This window comes from Ictalurus punctatus, chromosome 3, assembly GCF_001660625.3.
Source record: "Ictalurus punctatus breed USDA103 chromosome 3, Coco_2.0, whole genome shotgun sequence".
NCBI lineage: Eukaryota > Metazoa > Chordata > Actinopteri > Siluriformes > Ictaluridae > Ictalurus > Ictalurus punctatus.
The window spans coordinates 3,098,854-3,116,353 of NC_030418.2; the positions used below are offsets into that span (position 1 = coordinate 3,098,854).

A 17,500-nucleotide genomic window follows, 5' to 3' on the forward strand; every position below is an offset into this window, starting at 1 on the left:
TCTCTCTCTCTCTCTCTCTCTCTCTCTCTCTCTCTCTCTCAATTCATTACCATTATTATTATTATTCTTTTGTAGATGTACACATTCATATTTGACAATACGGATATGACTGACTTGTTTTTTGGCTTCACACAAATGTACAAAAAATTTTGCACCACCTTTCATCTTTTTAAAACTGCAAGAAAACCACAAGTCGGGGAATTATTCCTTACTGCTGACCAAAAACAAGAATGAGTTGCTGACTTGTGCATCTTTTTAATAGCCTATATTAGCCTATTATTATTATTATTATTATTATTATTATTATTATTATTATTTAAATATCCTTTCACTCATCTCTGTTAAACATAATCTCACTCACTCTATTTTAAGCTTATTTATTTCTCTATTATGTATACACCATTTTGAATGTTTCGTTTTCGGCCACCGAAATAAACCTCACCTGTATTGTTTATATGAATAGTATACGCGCATGTGAATACATTTTCACGCTCTAGATTAGACACACATGTTCGAGTGTTGAGATTCTAGCCGTATATCTCTTCACGATTACACATCAAGCAAGGTCACAATACCGCGTTATAAATTTGGATTGAATAATTTCGGGCTTTACAGGTCGATTTGTCAGTGCACATCCTAGTACTACTAGTGTATAGTGCATGCCAAGTCAGTCACACCCAACATAAATAGGCTAAACATCCCTTAACTGAAGCTTAATGATCGTTTTCAGTCTTGTAAAAACGATTAAAAAAAAGCTTAAAAGCTCGTTGGATAAACACTTTTATGGATTGATCCCTAATTAAAAAATAACTGGGAATTGGAATATGGTTTAGACGTGATTACTGATTATGATGATTATACTGTATAATAGCCTAAATAAACAGGTATATTGTTTACGTAGATAGATGATTGTTGATGATAAGTATATAATAGAAATACTGTGCGTTATTAGTTAGTATACTATTGTAAGGGTGTTACAGAGCAATGGGTGCCAGCTGATGTGGTTTTGACCAAAGTTTTGTGTGCGCGCGCGCGCGTGTGTGTGTGTGTGTGTGTGTGTGTGTGTGCGTGTGTGTGTGTGTGTGTTTGTCCTATCTGGTTCCCTGTGCAGGTGGTGGCTCTTGGTGATGTCCCCGACGGCACCCTGGTTACCGTCATGGCCGGAAACGACGAGAATTATTCGGCTGAGTTGAGGAACGCGTCCGCCGTCATGAAGAACCAAGTGGCCCGTTTCAACGACCTGAGATTTGTCGGAAGAAGCGGCAGAGGTGCTTAAGCACATCATTTAAAACACACACACACACACACACATACACACACACACACACACACACACACACACACACACACACTATAATAAAAGCTTAACAGAAACAATATGCTAGGAAAAATAAATAAATAAATAAATAAAGAAAGAAATAATAGCTCATTCACATCATCTTACTCACGTTATCAAAAAAAAATAAAAAAAATAAAAATAAAAAAAGGGACGTGACTGAAACCCAAATCCAAACGCCTCCTTGTTGGATATATGGTGCACTACATAGGGTGCCTAAATTTATTATTTAAGGCAACCTTTATAAGGGTGCTTTTGGGATTTGTTTGTTGTTGTTTTTTTTCCATATGATATGCAAGAAGAAACACAATTATTTGAGCTCGGAAGTATTTTTAAAGCCTAAATGTTTGTGTGTGGGATTAAAAAAAAAAAAAACCACAGGTTAGCTTGTTTACACACCTTTAAAAAAAAAAAAACCCTACATCCTACATAGCTGAGATTCTTTCACAGCCCCTTTTCCCTCGTTTCCTCTCTCTCCTAGCTCCTGGCTCACTTTTTTTCCGGTAAACTCCAGACTTTTAAACAGTTACAGAGGGATGAAGGGAATGAGGAATTAACAAAAAAATAAATAAATAAAATAAAATAAATAAAAAGAGTACCTTTCATTTCTGCAGTCAATTACTCCACCCTGCTGCTCAAGCCTTCCTCTCATTCACAACTGGAGTCTCTGGCCTAGTTAGCCTGTTAGCTTCTATATCAAAATAAACTCGTATAACTAAAACAAGCAGAGCGAACACCGCTTTCACAACCACCATATATAGCGTGTACCATATAATATTTTGACACACTATTTAACACGGAGGTGTGTGGTTTTAGAGTCTATAACAGCTGTTTCTCAACATAAACCAAAACGCCGGTTTCAGCACTTTTTTTCTTTTCTTTTCTTTCTTTCTTTTTTTTTTTGGAAAACGACCGTTACATCGCGCGAGCTCATTCTTGCTTTGGCTTCGCACGCGCGATTCACAGCCACGCGCGCAAATAAAAACAAAAACAGGCTCGTGCTAATAATCCAGAACAATCTGTATGATTGCTACACAAGCAAAAAGCAAAACAAAACAAAACAAAACGAAAAAAAAGACACGGTTTTTAATTGAATTAATGACGCCCTTACGAAAATATAGTGTATAATACAGTACATAAAGTCCATATTGCTATCTCACTATGTCCTACTAAAAATAAAATTTAGCAACTTAAAGATTACCGTATTCATGTGCTGGGGAAATGCTTTAGCTAATATAGTACTGTGTATCTCTATCTCTTGTATACTTGCTAATTACTATATTCCCATAAGCCCTTTTCAAAATATATTGTACTATACAGTACATAAAGTCCACATATATCACTAAAGCCTACTAAAAATAAAATTGACATAAAGATGAACCTATCTATGTGCTAGCGAAATGCTTTAGCTTTAGGATAAACCGGATCAAAAAGTGTATTTTGTAACTACATGTTTTGAGTTTACTCTAAAAAAACAACAACAATATAATACTGTATATCTACTCGCTAATTACTATATTTCCATACTTTCTTATGAAAATACAGTGTGTTATACAGTATATTAAGTTCATATATGTTTCAATGGCCTACTAAAAGTAAACATTACTTTTAGATTATTCCTTTATACACTATCCATGTATAGTGAAATAGTTTCTTTAGGTTGAACTGGATCAAACAGTGTATTTTGTAACTACATCTTCTAAGTTGACGCTAAAACACGCAAACGCTGTAACTATATTTTGTAATTATTTTAGTTTCATAAGCCCTTACGAAAATATAATAAATTAAACAATATATTAAGTTCATATATCTTGCTATAATCTGCTAAAAGTAAACATCACTTTTAGATTGCTCATTTATATACTATGCATGTAACTTTAAAAAAAATCCTTTATACATTACTCGAAAGATACTGTAATACCATAGCGACAGATTTGATTTCAACATATTTCTGACGAATGCTTCATCAAGTTGGAGAAAAAGTGATTAATTGCACTACTGCCAAAATACTGAAGAATTCCTAAGACCTGTACATTAACCTAATAAATAGTCAAAGTGAATGTAATATTAACTGACCACAGTATATAGCATCAATCTCAGAATCTTATTATTAAATTAACTGCTGAATTCCAAATTGTAGTGTTTTGTTTTATTCAGCACTGGAGATTTTGCTGTGAATACATTGCTGAATACTAGTGCATTTTGAGCATCGTATTTGCTCATAGGCACTGGATAAAATTGCCAGAGTCTTTTCCACACATCATTTAGAGGATTGATTTCTGAGCATCTTGAAAAGCATCTGGTTGACCAAAAGTGTCCCACCACAGTGACGCAAATGACAATGAATTAGACCCAAGCCACATAACCTCTGAGGAAGATATCTAGTAAATAAAGTACCCTTGCCCACTTCCTCTTATAGCCCACAGCAGATGTACTGTAAATAATTTCCTTTATGTATTTCAGGAAAAAGTTTTACTCTGACAATCACTGTGTTCACTGGACCACCCCAAGTGGCCACATACCACCGCGCCATCAAAGTCACAGTGGACGGCCCACGAGAGCCTAGACGTGAGTACCCAAAACGCCTCTTCTTTTTTACTTGTATTTCTTTCTTTCCAACCGTCGCTTTAATACCCGTGCGTGAATAAGCCAAAACAATTTCTTACTATTTTTGAACTAAACACAGCTCTCTCAAGTCATTTGCTGTCTTGCGGCTATTTTACAAATAGACCAAGTGATAGAATCTAAATTAGAGTTGAATTGCTGTGTGAGCCTGGTGGTGTGTGAAAAGCTAGGGTGTCATCTGTTCAATAGTACTGTGATATGTGCTAAATACAAACCAGTAGTCACTGAGTCTGTGGCCTGAGCTAAAATAGATTTAGCCCATATAACACCCAATGCAGGAGTTATATTAGTCTATATGAGTCATGCTGCAGTTCTGAAGTTTAAGTCGTGTTTACAGATGATGTAGCACCAAGATCTTGGCATTAGTTATGCCCTGAGTTTTCATCACGACAATAGAGAAGCATTGATCAAACAGGACAATTTAGAAGCATTGATCAAAGGTGGATCACTTTGTATCAGGTGCCAAAGTGCAAATTCAAACAATCTTTCTGCTCTAGGCACTGGCAAGGGACAAATAAAATGGCAAACAGGAGGTTGGGCGTTCTTGAACGCTATCGTTACATGTATCATGTTGGAGTAAAGTAAGGGGCCAGTGTATGATATTTTCAATGGGCCTATACTCGCTCCTGGTGGAATGCCAGATTCAAGTTAAGATGTATGTCTAATGAGAGTTGAAAGTGTTTTAAAGAATTTTGTTAGAGAGTAAAGCAGGTGGTGTTCGCAATCTGAGAAACCAGTCATTTCAGTAGTCATTGGACAGGTTATATTAAGATAATGATGTCAAAGGCAGAGGAGTCAAGGTGAGAGCGTAGGTGTTATTCTCGATACGCCCACGGCTAAAACAGCTGCATGAGTCACTGACAGATGATAACGCACTGTTCCCAAAATCTCCTTTTGTCCTGTTTGAAGACAACAAAAGCCCCAGCTGAAAAATCAGGTGGACAACGTGTTGGGAGTTGCCAACTTGACGTGTTCATAGACGACCCAGGCAGCCCTTTGTGGTTTAGAAGGTTGCCAGCTTCAGTTGTGGACTCTTATTAAGCCTAGGTCTTTTGCTCATTAGCCAGACCGCTAAGAGAAACAGGGCGGCCTCGAGCCGCAAAACTGTCAAGGTCTCTTTCTCCTTCCTCCACTGGGGTCGAACCTTTGACCGCACGAGAGCCTGCTGACTTAACACTCTTCAGCGGTTCAGCGGGATGGAGCCGGGTTTAATAGGGCTAATGCAGGGCTCGACCACAGACCTATTACCATGGGAGGAAAGAGCGAGAGACAGACATGGAGAGTGAGACAGCAAGACGCAGAGATGTAGAGACCACGGTTGTTTGTGTTCGCATCTGTACGAATTTAAATAGGAGCGGCGTGCATGCAAGAAAGCGAACTCGTGGTGTTGAGCGTGCATGCAACACATGCACAAGCTGCTAAATTTGTCTGTGCGTATGAGAATTTTATCACGTAGTGAACGGTTTCATGTGTTGGTTTGCCTGGGGAAGAAAAAAAAATTACATCATGAAAATAAGACATTCTCAGTATTAATATTTAGGAAGTGTTAGTAAACAGTCTTAACTTCTTAAAATGTATATAATATTCTTGGAATGAGATGGAATTAAAAGAAAAATATTTGTTAGTGTGAGTAACAATGGAGACGATGATTGGATGTCATGGGATTAATAATACTTTCTGTCAGATGTTTTTTTTATCATCTTATATGTGAGCACATATAACAATAATGTTTTTTTTTTTTTTTTTTTTTTACGTAAATAGCTAAGAACCAAAGTTACTGAAGTTGAGGTTAGTTTTAGGTTTAGGCTTCACTTTTAAAAGTAAAACCTTGTGTGTGTAGATGTGCTTCCTTTCTCTGTCATTCATGCGAGCATGCTAGTATATTATCGATATATTTGTGAGTATGTGTGTGTGTGTGTGTGGGGGGGGGGGGGGGGGGTTATTATTGTCTGTATTTCTCAGTGAGCAGCATTTTGCTTCATGAAACTTGATGTCACGTAAAGACACACACGAACACAACACACACTTCTTCACGCCTGGCCACCGACACAGACACACCTTATGTAGCAGCAGGTCTTCTATATACACTACTTCACACTCTCTTGAACTTTTCACTCTATATTAAAAAAAATGTTGTTGCTTGCTATCATCAAAACAACAAGGTGCAACTAGCTGCTGAAAGCTACACTGAAAATGAGTCTGCAGCCAGTCAGTGTGTGGGTGTGTGGGTGTGTGTGTGTGTGTGTGTGTGTGTGTGTGGCGTCTCCGCTCATCACCAGCAAACTAACATAGTGCGTGTTTGTGGAAAAAAAGTGTAGATGACCGAGATATCAGTGATGATGGTGACACTGATAAGTTTATGATAATGGTTTTCCCTTATTTCTAATTTTTCTATTTCCATTTTTACACATTTGTGTGTGCGTGTGTGTGTGTCCTTAGAATTTAGTATGATGATGGCTCATCATGGTATTTTTCAAATAAGGCCACACCCAATTTCTTCTTAAGCACAGGGTTGTATAAGGCCATGCATGTGTATGTGTGCATGTGTGTGTGCGTGTGTGTGTGTGTGTGTGTGTGTGTGTGTGTGTGTGCGCGCGCATACGGTTCTTTGATCGAGCTGCCAGGAGAATGGTGCTGTAAGGTTGAGCAGAGAAACCTGACAGACAGGACCAGGGTTTCCCTGAAGCTAAGTGCAGGACCACACACACACACACACACACACACACACACACACACACACACACACACACAGAGACACACACTCCCACAAGCCGAACCACAATAAGAACGCAGTCACACGCACACATCCAACACACACCCAGAGAGTGGGAGCTAGAAAATTTGGAACTAGAAACTTAGAGTCACTTGAACTTGCACTGAAAGTGCACAGAGACGCACAGCGAGAGCTGGCATCTTTGCAAAATGAGGTGTTAAACCCAAAAGGAGAAGCATCTACAAGAAAAGCATGAAAATGATGAAAGTGTGGAGACCCTCCCTATTAAAAGCATATATACTTAACCGCACCCATTACCACATACATACATACATCATAGCTATAGCACTACTATATATACATTACTGTCAAAAGCTTAGACACACTCATTTTATTTTTTCCACACACATTTTAGATTAATAATAAAGTCATCAAAACTCTACAGTAACACAAATGGAACTATGGGAATTATGTTGTGATAAAAAAAATAAATCAAAATAATTGAGTATTTTAGCATCTTCAAAGTAGACACCGTTTTCGCCTAGAATTTCCAGAAATGTATTCTTGGCGTTTTCTCACCCGATTTCTTGAGGAATTTCCCTGAGATGCTTTTTAAACAGTATTAAACGAGTTCACACTGACGCTGGACTCTTATCGGCTGCTTTTCCTTTTTGACACCAGCTTCAAACATTTAATCGTACACCTTCAGATCAAAAGGTTTTTAAGATCATGAGAAACATTTCAGTCGAGTGTCCACAAACTTTTGACCGGTACTGTATATATATATATATATATATATATATATATATATATATATATATATATATATATATATATACGCATATATGTATTCATGTAGAGTCAGCATGGACGCCGGCCTGTAACTCAGTCTGCTCGAGGGAGTGCACGCTGCAGATTTTGAAGAAAAATCTTTTTGAAGAAAAAAGACTTAAGTGAAGCTTGATGGATTTGTCCGATTTGCATTTTGCCACCGAAACCTGTGTAAGATTTGCAAATGCATCAACAAAGCCTGTGATATGGCGATGTCTTCTTTGCCTGTACGTATGTGTGCGAGTGTGCGCGCATGTGTGTGAAGCACCTGCCAGGTGTGTACATAAACTAGGCCACGCCCATCACTCCAATGGCCTTCTCCTGAACGGGACAATAGCGTCATGTGGACTTTGATGTCGCCAAACAGAGCGAGGGCCCTTCAAAGGCCGCGTCAATGCCGAAGATAAAAAAGGAAAAGCTGCTCACTATGTTTGCGTGTGTCTGTGTGTGTTATAGGCTCGCAAGTCTTTGATGGTGTCGCTAAAGTTACCAGAGACTTTCAGGGAACATGTTGTGGTATTTTCAGGTTTGTTATCAAGTTTGTTGTCAGAATTTACAAACTTTCAAACAAAAGCAATTGAAATAGTTCAACACAACGAATGCTTCAAGTGGTTTCCCCACATTCAACTGAAAATGCAACTTATAATGATTTCTCCAGTTTCAAAATGATTCGACGCCTTCATGGTGAGCATCTTTAGTACTTCGTAGAGCGTCCTTTTGCTGTTATGACCTGCTGCAACCGAGATGCAGAGCTTCTGGCAGCGTTCCTGAGGAATCTTCTCCCTTTCCTCATGAGTAATGGCGTCCAGTTCAGTAATATTCTTGGGTTTGCGTGCTGCAACCACCTTCTTCAAATGCCACCAGAGATTTTCTATGGTGTTCAAGTCAGGTGACTCTGACGGCCCTGTAGAATCTTCCAGGACCTCTTCTTCAACCAAGCCTTGGTGGAATTTGAGGTTTGCTTGGGATCATTGTCCTGTTGGAAGGTTCAATGACGCCCAAGCTTCAGCTTCGTCTCAGACGGTATGACGTTTTCTCCTAGGATTTCCTGATACTTCAATGAATCCATCTCACCTCCCACACGCTGCAGGTTTCCAGTGCGAGACGATGCAAAGCAGCCCCAGAGCATCACTGAGCCTCCATCATGCTTGACTGTGGACAGTGTTACTTCTTCATTCTTCCCCCTCCTGACATACCTCTAATCCATCATGCCGAAAAGTTTCATCGCTTAACAGAACAGAATCCCAAAACGTCTGTGGCCTACATATATATATATATATATATATATATATATATATATATATATATATATATATATGATTTTGAGTGACTTTTCTTGTGCTTTTGGGTCAGTAGTGGCGAACGTCTTGGAGTTCTGGCATGGAAATCTTCTGCATTTAGTACACGCCTTACTGTGCTCACTGTAACCTCAGCGCCTGTTGCCACCAAGTCTTGCTGCAGGTCTTTTGCAGTCCCTCGAGGGTTTTTCACAACCTGCCTTCTCAGAAATCTGCTTGCAGCCACTGATAGCTTCCTTTTTCTGTCCTGTTCAGTTATCTCATACATTTATATATATATATATATATATATATATATATATATATATATATATATATATATATATATATATTAGACATTATGTGTATGAAACAATGGCCACACACACACACACACACACGCACACACTTACTTTCTGTCTGTTTATTTGCTTGGTTTCAGGTTGCAAAAGATTCCCTCATCTGTTTTTGACCAAAACACATCTATTAGATTGGTATACCTCAATCCCTGTATTATATACACACACACCCACACACACACACTCACACACATACACACATGCACAAACAGATAGACAGTCTCTGTGTTTATAAAAGGGGGAGATCCCCGCTGGTGTTTAATACCCTGTAATCCCCGAGTGAAAGCTGGGAATATTAGCCTAAATACGTCTTTTCGAGAAGAAAGAAACAGAAACACACCACACAATTATTTATCTTCCGCCTTGTCAGCCTTTCATTGGCTTCATTTGCCTTTCATTTCAGAACATTTTTTTTATTAAATGAAGTGAGAGAGGGACTGAAGCTCTGATTTGTGCACACACACACACACACACACCCACACACATACACACACTTGCTGGAAAAGCCCGCTCTTCCCTCGTAAACCTGAAAACGTTGTTGCCATGTGATGTCACCGTGATTAAAGCCGTGTAATAATGACAAAATTACCCTCTTTGTTACAAAGGCTTTCCATAGCACTAAAAAGAAACATCACAGGAGTAGGTGAAGAAAACCACCAGCAACACACCTCCCGTCTTTCTCTCTTTTCTCTCTTCCCTCGCTCCCTAATCCACCGTTTCCTGTTTCTTTGCTTGGGGAATGAGAAGACAGGCCAAGTTTGTGTACAACTACACAACGTTTAAGCCTTAAAAAGGTGCCATTAGGATCTATTCATGCTGATTCATACTTCACAAAAGCAATGAACCATAATCCTTCTGAATTTACCATCGTACAATCAAAACAAACCATCTTGGAGGGGTTTCTCAAGCTAGAAATAGGAAGCAAGAGAGAGAGAGAGAGAGAGAGAGAGAGAGAGAGAGTGTTACGGGAACGGCCCAGAAATAATTCCACTGTTTATTTTCCAGAAATTTTTTAAAGGAAAAATTCTGCAAATAATTGATACGCCAAAACCTGTGCCCGGACTTCCAGTAAAGGAGCTGTGACGGTGCTCCAAAAAGGCAAATCCACAGGCAAATACTCTCTCTCTCTCCCTCTCTCTCTCTCTCATACACACACACAAAGGAGTCCATAGCTGCTGTATTCATATCTTTAAATCCTGATATAGCATATAATCTGACTTTTCTTCAGTTCCTCACTCACACCTTTAGTTCCTACCTGCAATTAATTCTTATTTATTAACCGTGGTTTTTACCGAATTTATCCCATCATATACTGACCCGTCAGTAAATCTGTATATAGAGACATTAGGAAGTAATGACGTAAAGACATTCGATAGCGCATAGCAGGGATTCTGGGTGCCTCTGGTGAGTGTATGTATATAGCTAGTTAGCTGTAGACTATGCATTCTGGCTGCTACCGTTGTTCACCGGAACTACAAGAAAAATACGCCGGATGCCCACAAGTAACAACTGTAGCGGTCGTTAGATGCACATAGGAGACTTTGTGTCTACAGAGCACCTCTGATCTGTTCTACTGGCCTACTTTGAGCTACTGCTGGGCCAGAGTTCAGGCAAGCAGCCAAAAGCAGATAAAAAAAAAATTCAAAACCTTTATATACTCCAGCTCCTGTTTATCACCCGTCCAGACTCACTCATTCACTCGCTTATTTACACCAATGCTGCGTCTGTCCGTATTGTAAAGCACAGCCAGGCACTCTGGGAAAATCCTTTCTGTTACATGCTCGTACTCGTCGCTAGGAGCACAAACGGACCGAAAGCCTGAAAAGAGAGATTAATACGTGCGACTTGTTTTTTTTGTTGTTTTTTTGGTTTTTTTTGAGTTTTACACATGAGAATTGTGTAAAAATAGTGTACAGACTGTGCCTTAGAGCGACGACAGCTTAATAAAGGGATAATCCCTCTCTTCATTTTACCACAACTATGGATGCTGGGTGTACTTTAACTGCATGCACAAACAATTATGCGCACCCACACAAGCCACATGCTAAGTGGAGGATTTCTGGGTTAGCATTAGAAGTAGATTTCATTTTCATAGATTAAAGGAACCATGAAACTTACAGCTTTCTTTGTACCTCAGATATAGTCAATTAGCCAAGGCACACTCTGTGTCTGAACTTTGCTTCATTAGGTTTACAGTGAAGATACAGGGCTAAAGTTGCTAAGAGGTAATAGCTATTTGTTTGCTCAAAAGACATAAAACTAGCATAAAAAGGCATTAAAAATATGTAACTGGAAATACAGTGAACTTTTCCACGTATTTTCCACATAAACGGACTTTATTTGGATTATACTGTATGTCATGACTCTACACAAAAAACAAACAAAAAAAAAGATTGCATAAGGATTTACAAATACACAGCAGTGAAGAATGATGGTGGAAGCATCATGTTAAGAGTTACCACTAGCTTCTTGGTTGCTTCTTAAACTAATCCCCTCTTTACCCGGTCAGTGACTTTTGATAGACAGCATCCTTTAGGCAGAGTCATGGTTGTGCCATGCAATAATAATAATAATAATAATCATAATAGATTGAAACTTTTCCAGAACTCAATCCCAGACTCGTTTTGATAGCTCGTTGGGGTTCATGATACTGTTTATTTTAGGTATGTTCTCTAGCAAACTCTAGTGTCTTCCAAGAGCAGGTGTATTTATACCGTCACTTTAATTACACACAGGTGAACCCCACTGAACCGATAATGCAACTTCTGATAGAAACCGGTTGCTCAAGAATTAATATGCAGTGGTTTCACAGCAGCGGATGAAGACGTTCGTAGTCACAAATGTTTATATTTGTTTTTGTTTGTTAATAATAATGCAAACTATATCGATCTGTCTCCCATTTGAATATTATGAGCGATTTTTTTTTTTGTAGATTCGTGACATAATTACAACTTAGTATACTACAAAATGTGGAAAAGATCAAGGGGGGTGAATACTTATGCAATACGTTGTGTGTTATATTACAAAATAAGCTTCACCTTCAGACTCTGGGCCATGTCTAATACATTAAACCTTTAAAGTGACACACTATTGTAAAATATCTATTTGTACACGTGAGTATCAGAAACCACACTTGAGGTAAGTGTGTGATGATTTAGGCATGCAGTTTGCACAATGCTACACTCAAGTGTTAGCAGGTTTAGACATGTAGATCTAGTGCAGAACTCTCGAACGCCAAACGTCATTGGGGGAAATGTGTGTAAAATCCCATTTCAATTGAGTATTTCTTAGTACTCTTGCCTAAATATTGCAAATTTGATCCGATTGTTGAGGGCCCACCAATGATGATCTTCACCGTGCCATGTGATTGAAGGAAACGAAGTGCGATCAGGACATCCTGGTCATGTGACATGCCATTTTTCAAACCAAAGATAATGATAATGAGTCTTTAATGGTCACATATACATTAGAGCACAGTGAAATTCTTTTCCTCACATACCCCAGCCTGTCAGGAAGTTGGGGTCAGAGCGCAGGGTCAGCCATGATACAGCGCCCCTGGAGAAGAGAGGGTTAAGGGCCTTGCTCAAGGGCCCAAGAATGGCAGCTTGGCAGTGCTGGGGCTTGAACCCCCGACCTTCCAATCAGTAACCCAGAGCCTTAACCGCTAAGTCTACCACTGCCCTGTAACGCCCCTTTAAAGATAAAGCCCCCTTTTTTCCAGGTACATAGGAAAATAGTAGTTTTGTATTAATAGAGATAAATGAATTGTTGCCATATGGCAACGCCACGCAGTAAAGGGTTAAACATTGATTTCCCCTCCTTTAATATCATGTTGAAAACCCTATCTCTCTATATATAAACAACCAGATGAGAAAGGTTATATATGTTAGTTCGGGAGTCTGTAGACCACTACACTTCTACAAAGAACAAAACACAGGCAAGAATAAAACAGTGACGTTGAATCTAGAGAAGAAAGAAAGGGCCTTGCACATGTACTGTAGAGCCTGTTTTACTCCAGTCTGAATATAGTTCAAATCATTTAGTTTGCATAAGACGGGATTTTTTTTCACTCTTTTTACTGACAGGAAAGGGCATGCAGGTGCAGTGATACGGAAGCATCTTCACCCCTCATTTCCTTTCACATACCCTCTCTCTTCAAGATCTTAAATAGGAGCATCACACACACGGCCCCAAAAAGAAATGACATTTCTTTGGGTTTCAAATGTTTGGTTTTTAACCTAAACACTCAAACCGTGTGAGCTGAGCGAGGAAACGCGGACACGCCGGCTCGAACAAACACCTCTTAGTCAAATTCCTTCCAAACAACCCCTTATTTCGCACTTATTCAAAACCAGCTCAGCTCCAGATCGATTCTAGTCTGTTATCACGCACCTATTGGCCCCGTTTATTGACACTGATGCAAATATTTACTGTGCGCCCGGGCTGGATCCGAGCCCAAGCCTTCGAGTGTGAGGGATCGAATGTCAGCCCTGCCTTCTCGCTATACAGTACACAAACACATCCAAAAAAACAGTCTTCCTGTAGTCTCTAGCGAGGACCATATGTTTCTTTCAACGGTAGCAAGGAAAAGAAAGTGTGTGAAAGAGCGAGAAAGAGAGAGAATGAGAGACAGAGAGAGAGAAGGAAGGAAGGAAATGCAACATATCAGTTGGCTAATCAGGTTTTGTCAGTTCACACACAGCTGAGCGTGAGCTTTATACCGAGGTATAACACACTTCACATGCAACGCGGGCTATTTATGTTGAGTTTTTACATGATAGCCATTTGGCAAGGGCTCATAACTATCTGACAGGTGAAAGCCTTAAAAAGTGCTTCACCTAATTATATATAAAGTGTGTCTCTGTGTGTGTGTGTGTGTGTGTGTGTGTGTGTGTGTGTAGAGTGTATTGAGTGCTTATTTTGAATTGAACCCGTTCCCTCGTGAACCCCGTCCATTTGCCCTGTCTGTTCTGTGGTTATGATATCATGATGAGAAAAAAATGCCACATTCCTGTCTAAGTGCCCCCGTACACATGAAATATTCATACAGCCCAAAGCGGGAGGACAGGAGAGGAGGGGGGGTTGGGGTACGGTTGTTAGGGTGCGAGCAGGGTCTAACCCCCACACTTTCACACACGGGCTTCCCAGGAACATTTAAACAGGAGGCTTTAACACCAGGATACACACACACACACACACACACACACATTTTATAAGCATTTATTTGGATACTTAATGTTTATCACTCTCTCTCTCTCTCTCTCTCTCTCTCTCTCTCTCTCTCTCTCTCTCTCTCTCTCTCTCTATCCCTCTCGCTCTCTTCTTTCTCTCATGATCACAAAACTATGTTCTCATGAGTTTTTAAAACAGTGTGCTTTCAGTGATATTTTTTAAACCCATGAAACTTATAAAATATTTCCCAACTAAAGGTCGTTCATAATGCGAAAAAAAAAAAAAAAAAAAAAAAAAGAATTATTCACAGACCTGTTATGATTACATCACGGATTTATTTTCTGAATACACATTAGGCAAATACAGTATGTGCCTTCATATTTATTTTTATTAATGGAACGTTGAGCTTTTTTATTCCTGGATTTTTCACCCACAAAACCCCAAGAACCGGTTACACAATTTAAATAAATAAATAAATAAATAAATAAATCACTACTGAGTTTTTAGAGAAAATGCATTAAAATTCAAATAAGCACACACTTAGGCTTAGAATCACAATAGCAAATGTTATCGAGGTTGTTAATGAAAGCTATAACCATCAAGCCAGTAAAAAAGATTGTATAATATTTTATACCCCAGTTCACATGTCATTTTCTAGCCTATAAGAGCAGCTCTGATAGTAGAAACTTGTTTCACTGAACACCTTTTCACATGTAACGATAAACTGATAAAAAATGGCAACATGTTGTTCTTTAATAAATATAAATATTGAATCACAGGTAAATTGCTGTGGTATAAGTGGGGGAAAAAAATACTTCAGGATGTGAGAGTAATTCTTCTTCCTGTCAGCTTGCATTACACCAACCCGTCGTCGATTATTTTCCTATAACGACACGTCCCCAAGTGTTTTATTCCTTACTTACTCTATGCGGGTCTCTTGCTATAGATTGTGAACCACAGACCTCAATTTGATCCAGGAACCAAATCTAGGGACGGCGTTTTTTGAGAAAACGTTTTTGTTTGTTTTGGTTTTTTTAATTCCCTCTGTCTCGCTCTCTATCTCTGGCTTGTGCTGTATAACAAGCCTGTAACCACAACACATAAAAAACACAGACGAACCAATAAGCGAGAGTGGCAACAAATGGAGAGAGGAGCGGTAAAAGAACAGATACGCCACCCTGGGGCTAAGAAAGGACAGATGATATATTGCCCATCGGTTAAGCAGAGAAAGAGGAATCCATATCTGAGAGTCCGTTTGTGCCCCACAGTGTCAATATAAAATATTCAAATGTGCCCCATTACTCCACATTAAAAACCGCAGAATGTTCACATGGATCTCGCGCGTCACACTGATAGTCGCATTAAAGGCCTTCCATTAGAGGGTCCGACGTCCTGCACGTACGATGGAGAGTGTGCGTGTGTGTGTACTTGTTCAGAGGGGGTGTGTGGAGCGAGACATTTGACAATAACCCGTACACACACACACACACACACACACACACACACACACCTGCTTAATTTGAATAGTAAAAGTGAAATGTGTGTATGGTTTGTTATTGTTAGGTTCGAATTGTTTAAGAGCGACCAAGAAAAGGATACAAGGTTATTTTCAATAAATAAATAAATAAATCTAATAAATGATCATAAAATGTTACACTTTAAGAAGTATATTCTACGCTTCTGCGGTCGAAGAATAAAAAGGATTAGTTGAAACTGAAATATGAAAAGTCTTGCTGAAATGTTATCTTTTAAACAGATGGTTTAATGGAGTATTAAATGTACAAAATTCCCCTTTTACACTAAATATAAATATAAATATAAAGACGTGCAGCAAACGAAAGTAAGATCATTAAAGCAGCCATCTTGGATCAACCGGGTTCACGTCTTTTTTTCCCCCTCACTGCAGTTTCATTCAGTCATCATAAATTTGGAACACAGCCTTCCTTGTACCCCCTTATAAGAGAGTGATATTAGAGCCGCATTCACCCGCAGAGCTGTTGAATTCTCGATTCCGATTGGTCCGAAGGAATTGACGAATTTTCTGAAAGCTCTGAGACTCGGCCCATCTGCCAAGCGAATCACAGGTTTAGGGTTTAGTAGTGCTCTCGTTCTAAGATGGCGCTCGTGACACATAATCGAAACACTAGTTAAGTGAAGAACTAATACTGTGTTCAGGTCACCGAGTGAAGCCTGAGGACTCTCAGAAGATCCAGTTCAACGAACGGCTGAGTGAGATGGAGAGGTATCATCAGCGTGCCAGCTTGAGAGTGGGCCCCGGCAACGGCACCGTCCGGCCCTCACACCAGAGCCATTACGGCCCTACTACTACCACCCAGATACCAGGTATGTGGAAGAGCGAGAGAGAGAGATAGAGAGAGAGAGAGAGAGAGAGAGTCATCTTAGTGTTTGCAAATGCATGATTTTGTCCTAGGATGCCCCAGACAGTGTGTGTGTGTGTGTGTGTGTGTGTGTGTGTGTGTGTGTGAGTGAGTGTCAAAGTTAAGATACACGCATAACCTCAGACCACAGACTTTGGAATCTCACAACCACTCACTACATGTACACCCACGTCAGTCTTTCTTCTTAGTGTGTGTATGTGTGTGTGTTTGTGAGAGAGAGAGAGAGAAATAGAGACAGACACGATCAGAGTGACAATGTGTGTACATTCTCAGACAAATGTAAAGCCAGGCGAACGCGATGGCATGTCTGAAAAAGAGAACAGAAAACAGACATGCTATCTCTCGCTGTGTTTTCTCTCACCTTTTTTCCTTCTCATACACGCACACTAGCTAATTTTACACCCTGCTCCTCCACCCACTCGTTGGTTCCCATGCTGGTGTGTGTGTGTGTGTGTGAGTGTGTGTGTTTGGAGAGGCGAAAGTCTTTGCAATTCTACCTTTCATTTTTATTTAGCTTGCTGCACACTCACCCTTGACTCACTCATTCGTCTTGAAAACCTCAGAATCACTGAACGCATGAACTCTCTACAGCTACCGTATTTGCCTGCATTTAAACCGTATTTGAAATGAATATCTGGCATGACTCAAAACAAAGTTTGCTGCATTGTTAACACTTGTCTTTATCCTTCGGTTGAAACGGTTGAGTCTGTATCTTAGCACTCACAGGAGCCCTACTTCCTGCGAACCCTAATGGGTACGTTCGTCGGCAAAGGCGATACAGCTCTACG

General features: G+C 39.6%; 1 protein-coding gene across 2 annotated transcripts in view; it reads left to right on the top strand.

The window, feature by feature from the left end:
• runx3 (RUNX family transcription factor 3) overlaps window positions 1-17,500 on the top strand; it is a 55,683-nt gene that overhangs the window by 22,575 nt on the left and 15,608 nt on the right. The window contains exons 4-6 of one of the 2 annotated variants that reach the window (XM_017464142.3): window positions 1,112-1,268; window positions 3,800-3,904; window positions 16,489-16,656. In XM_017464142.3, the coding sequence (XP_017319631.1) occupies window positions 1,112-1,268; window positions 3,800-3,904; window positions 16,489-16,656 (430 nt within the window). The remainder of the gene's footprint in view (window positions 1-1,111; window positions 1,269-3,799; window positions 3,905-16,488; window positions 16,657-17,500) is intronic. The other variant, XM_017464143.3, reaches the window with a different exon arrangement.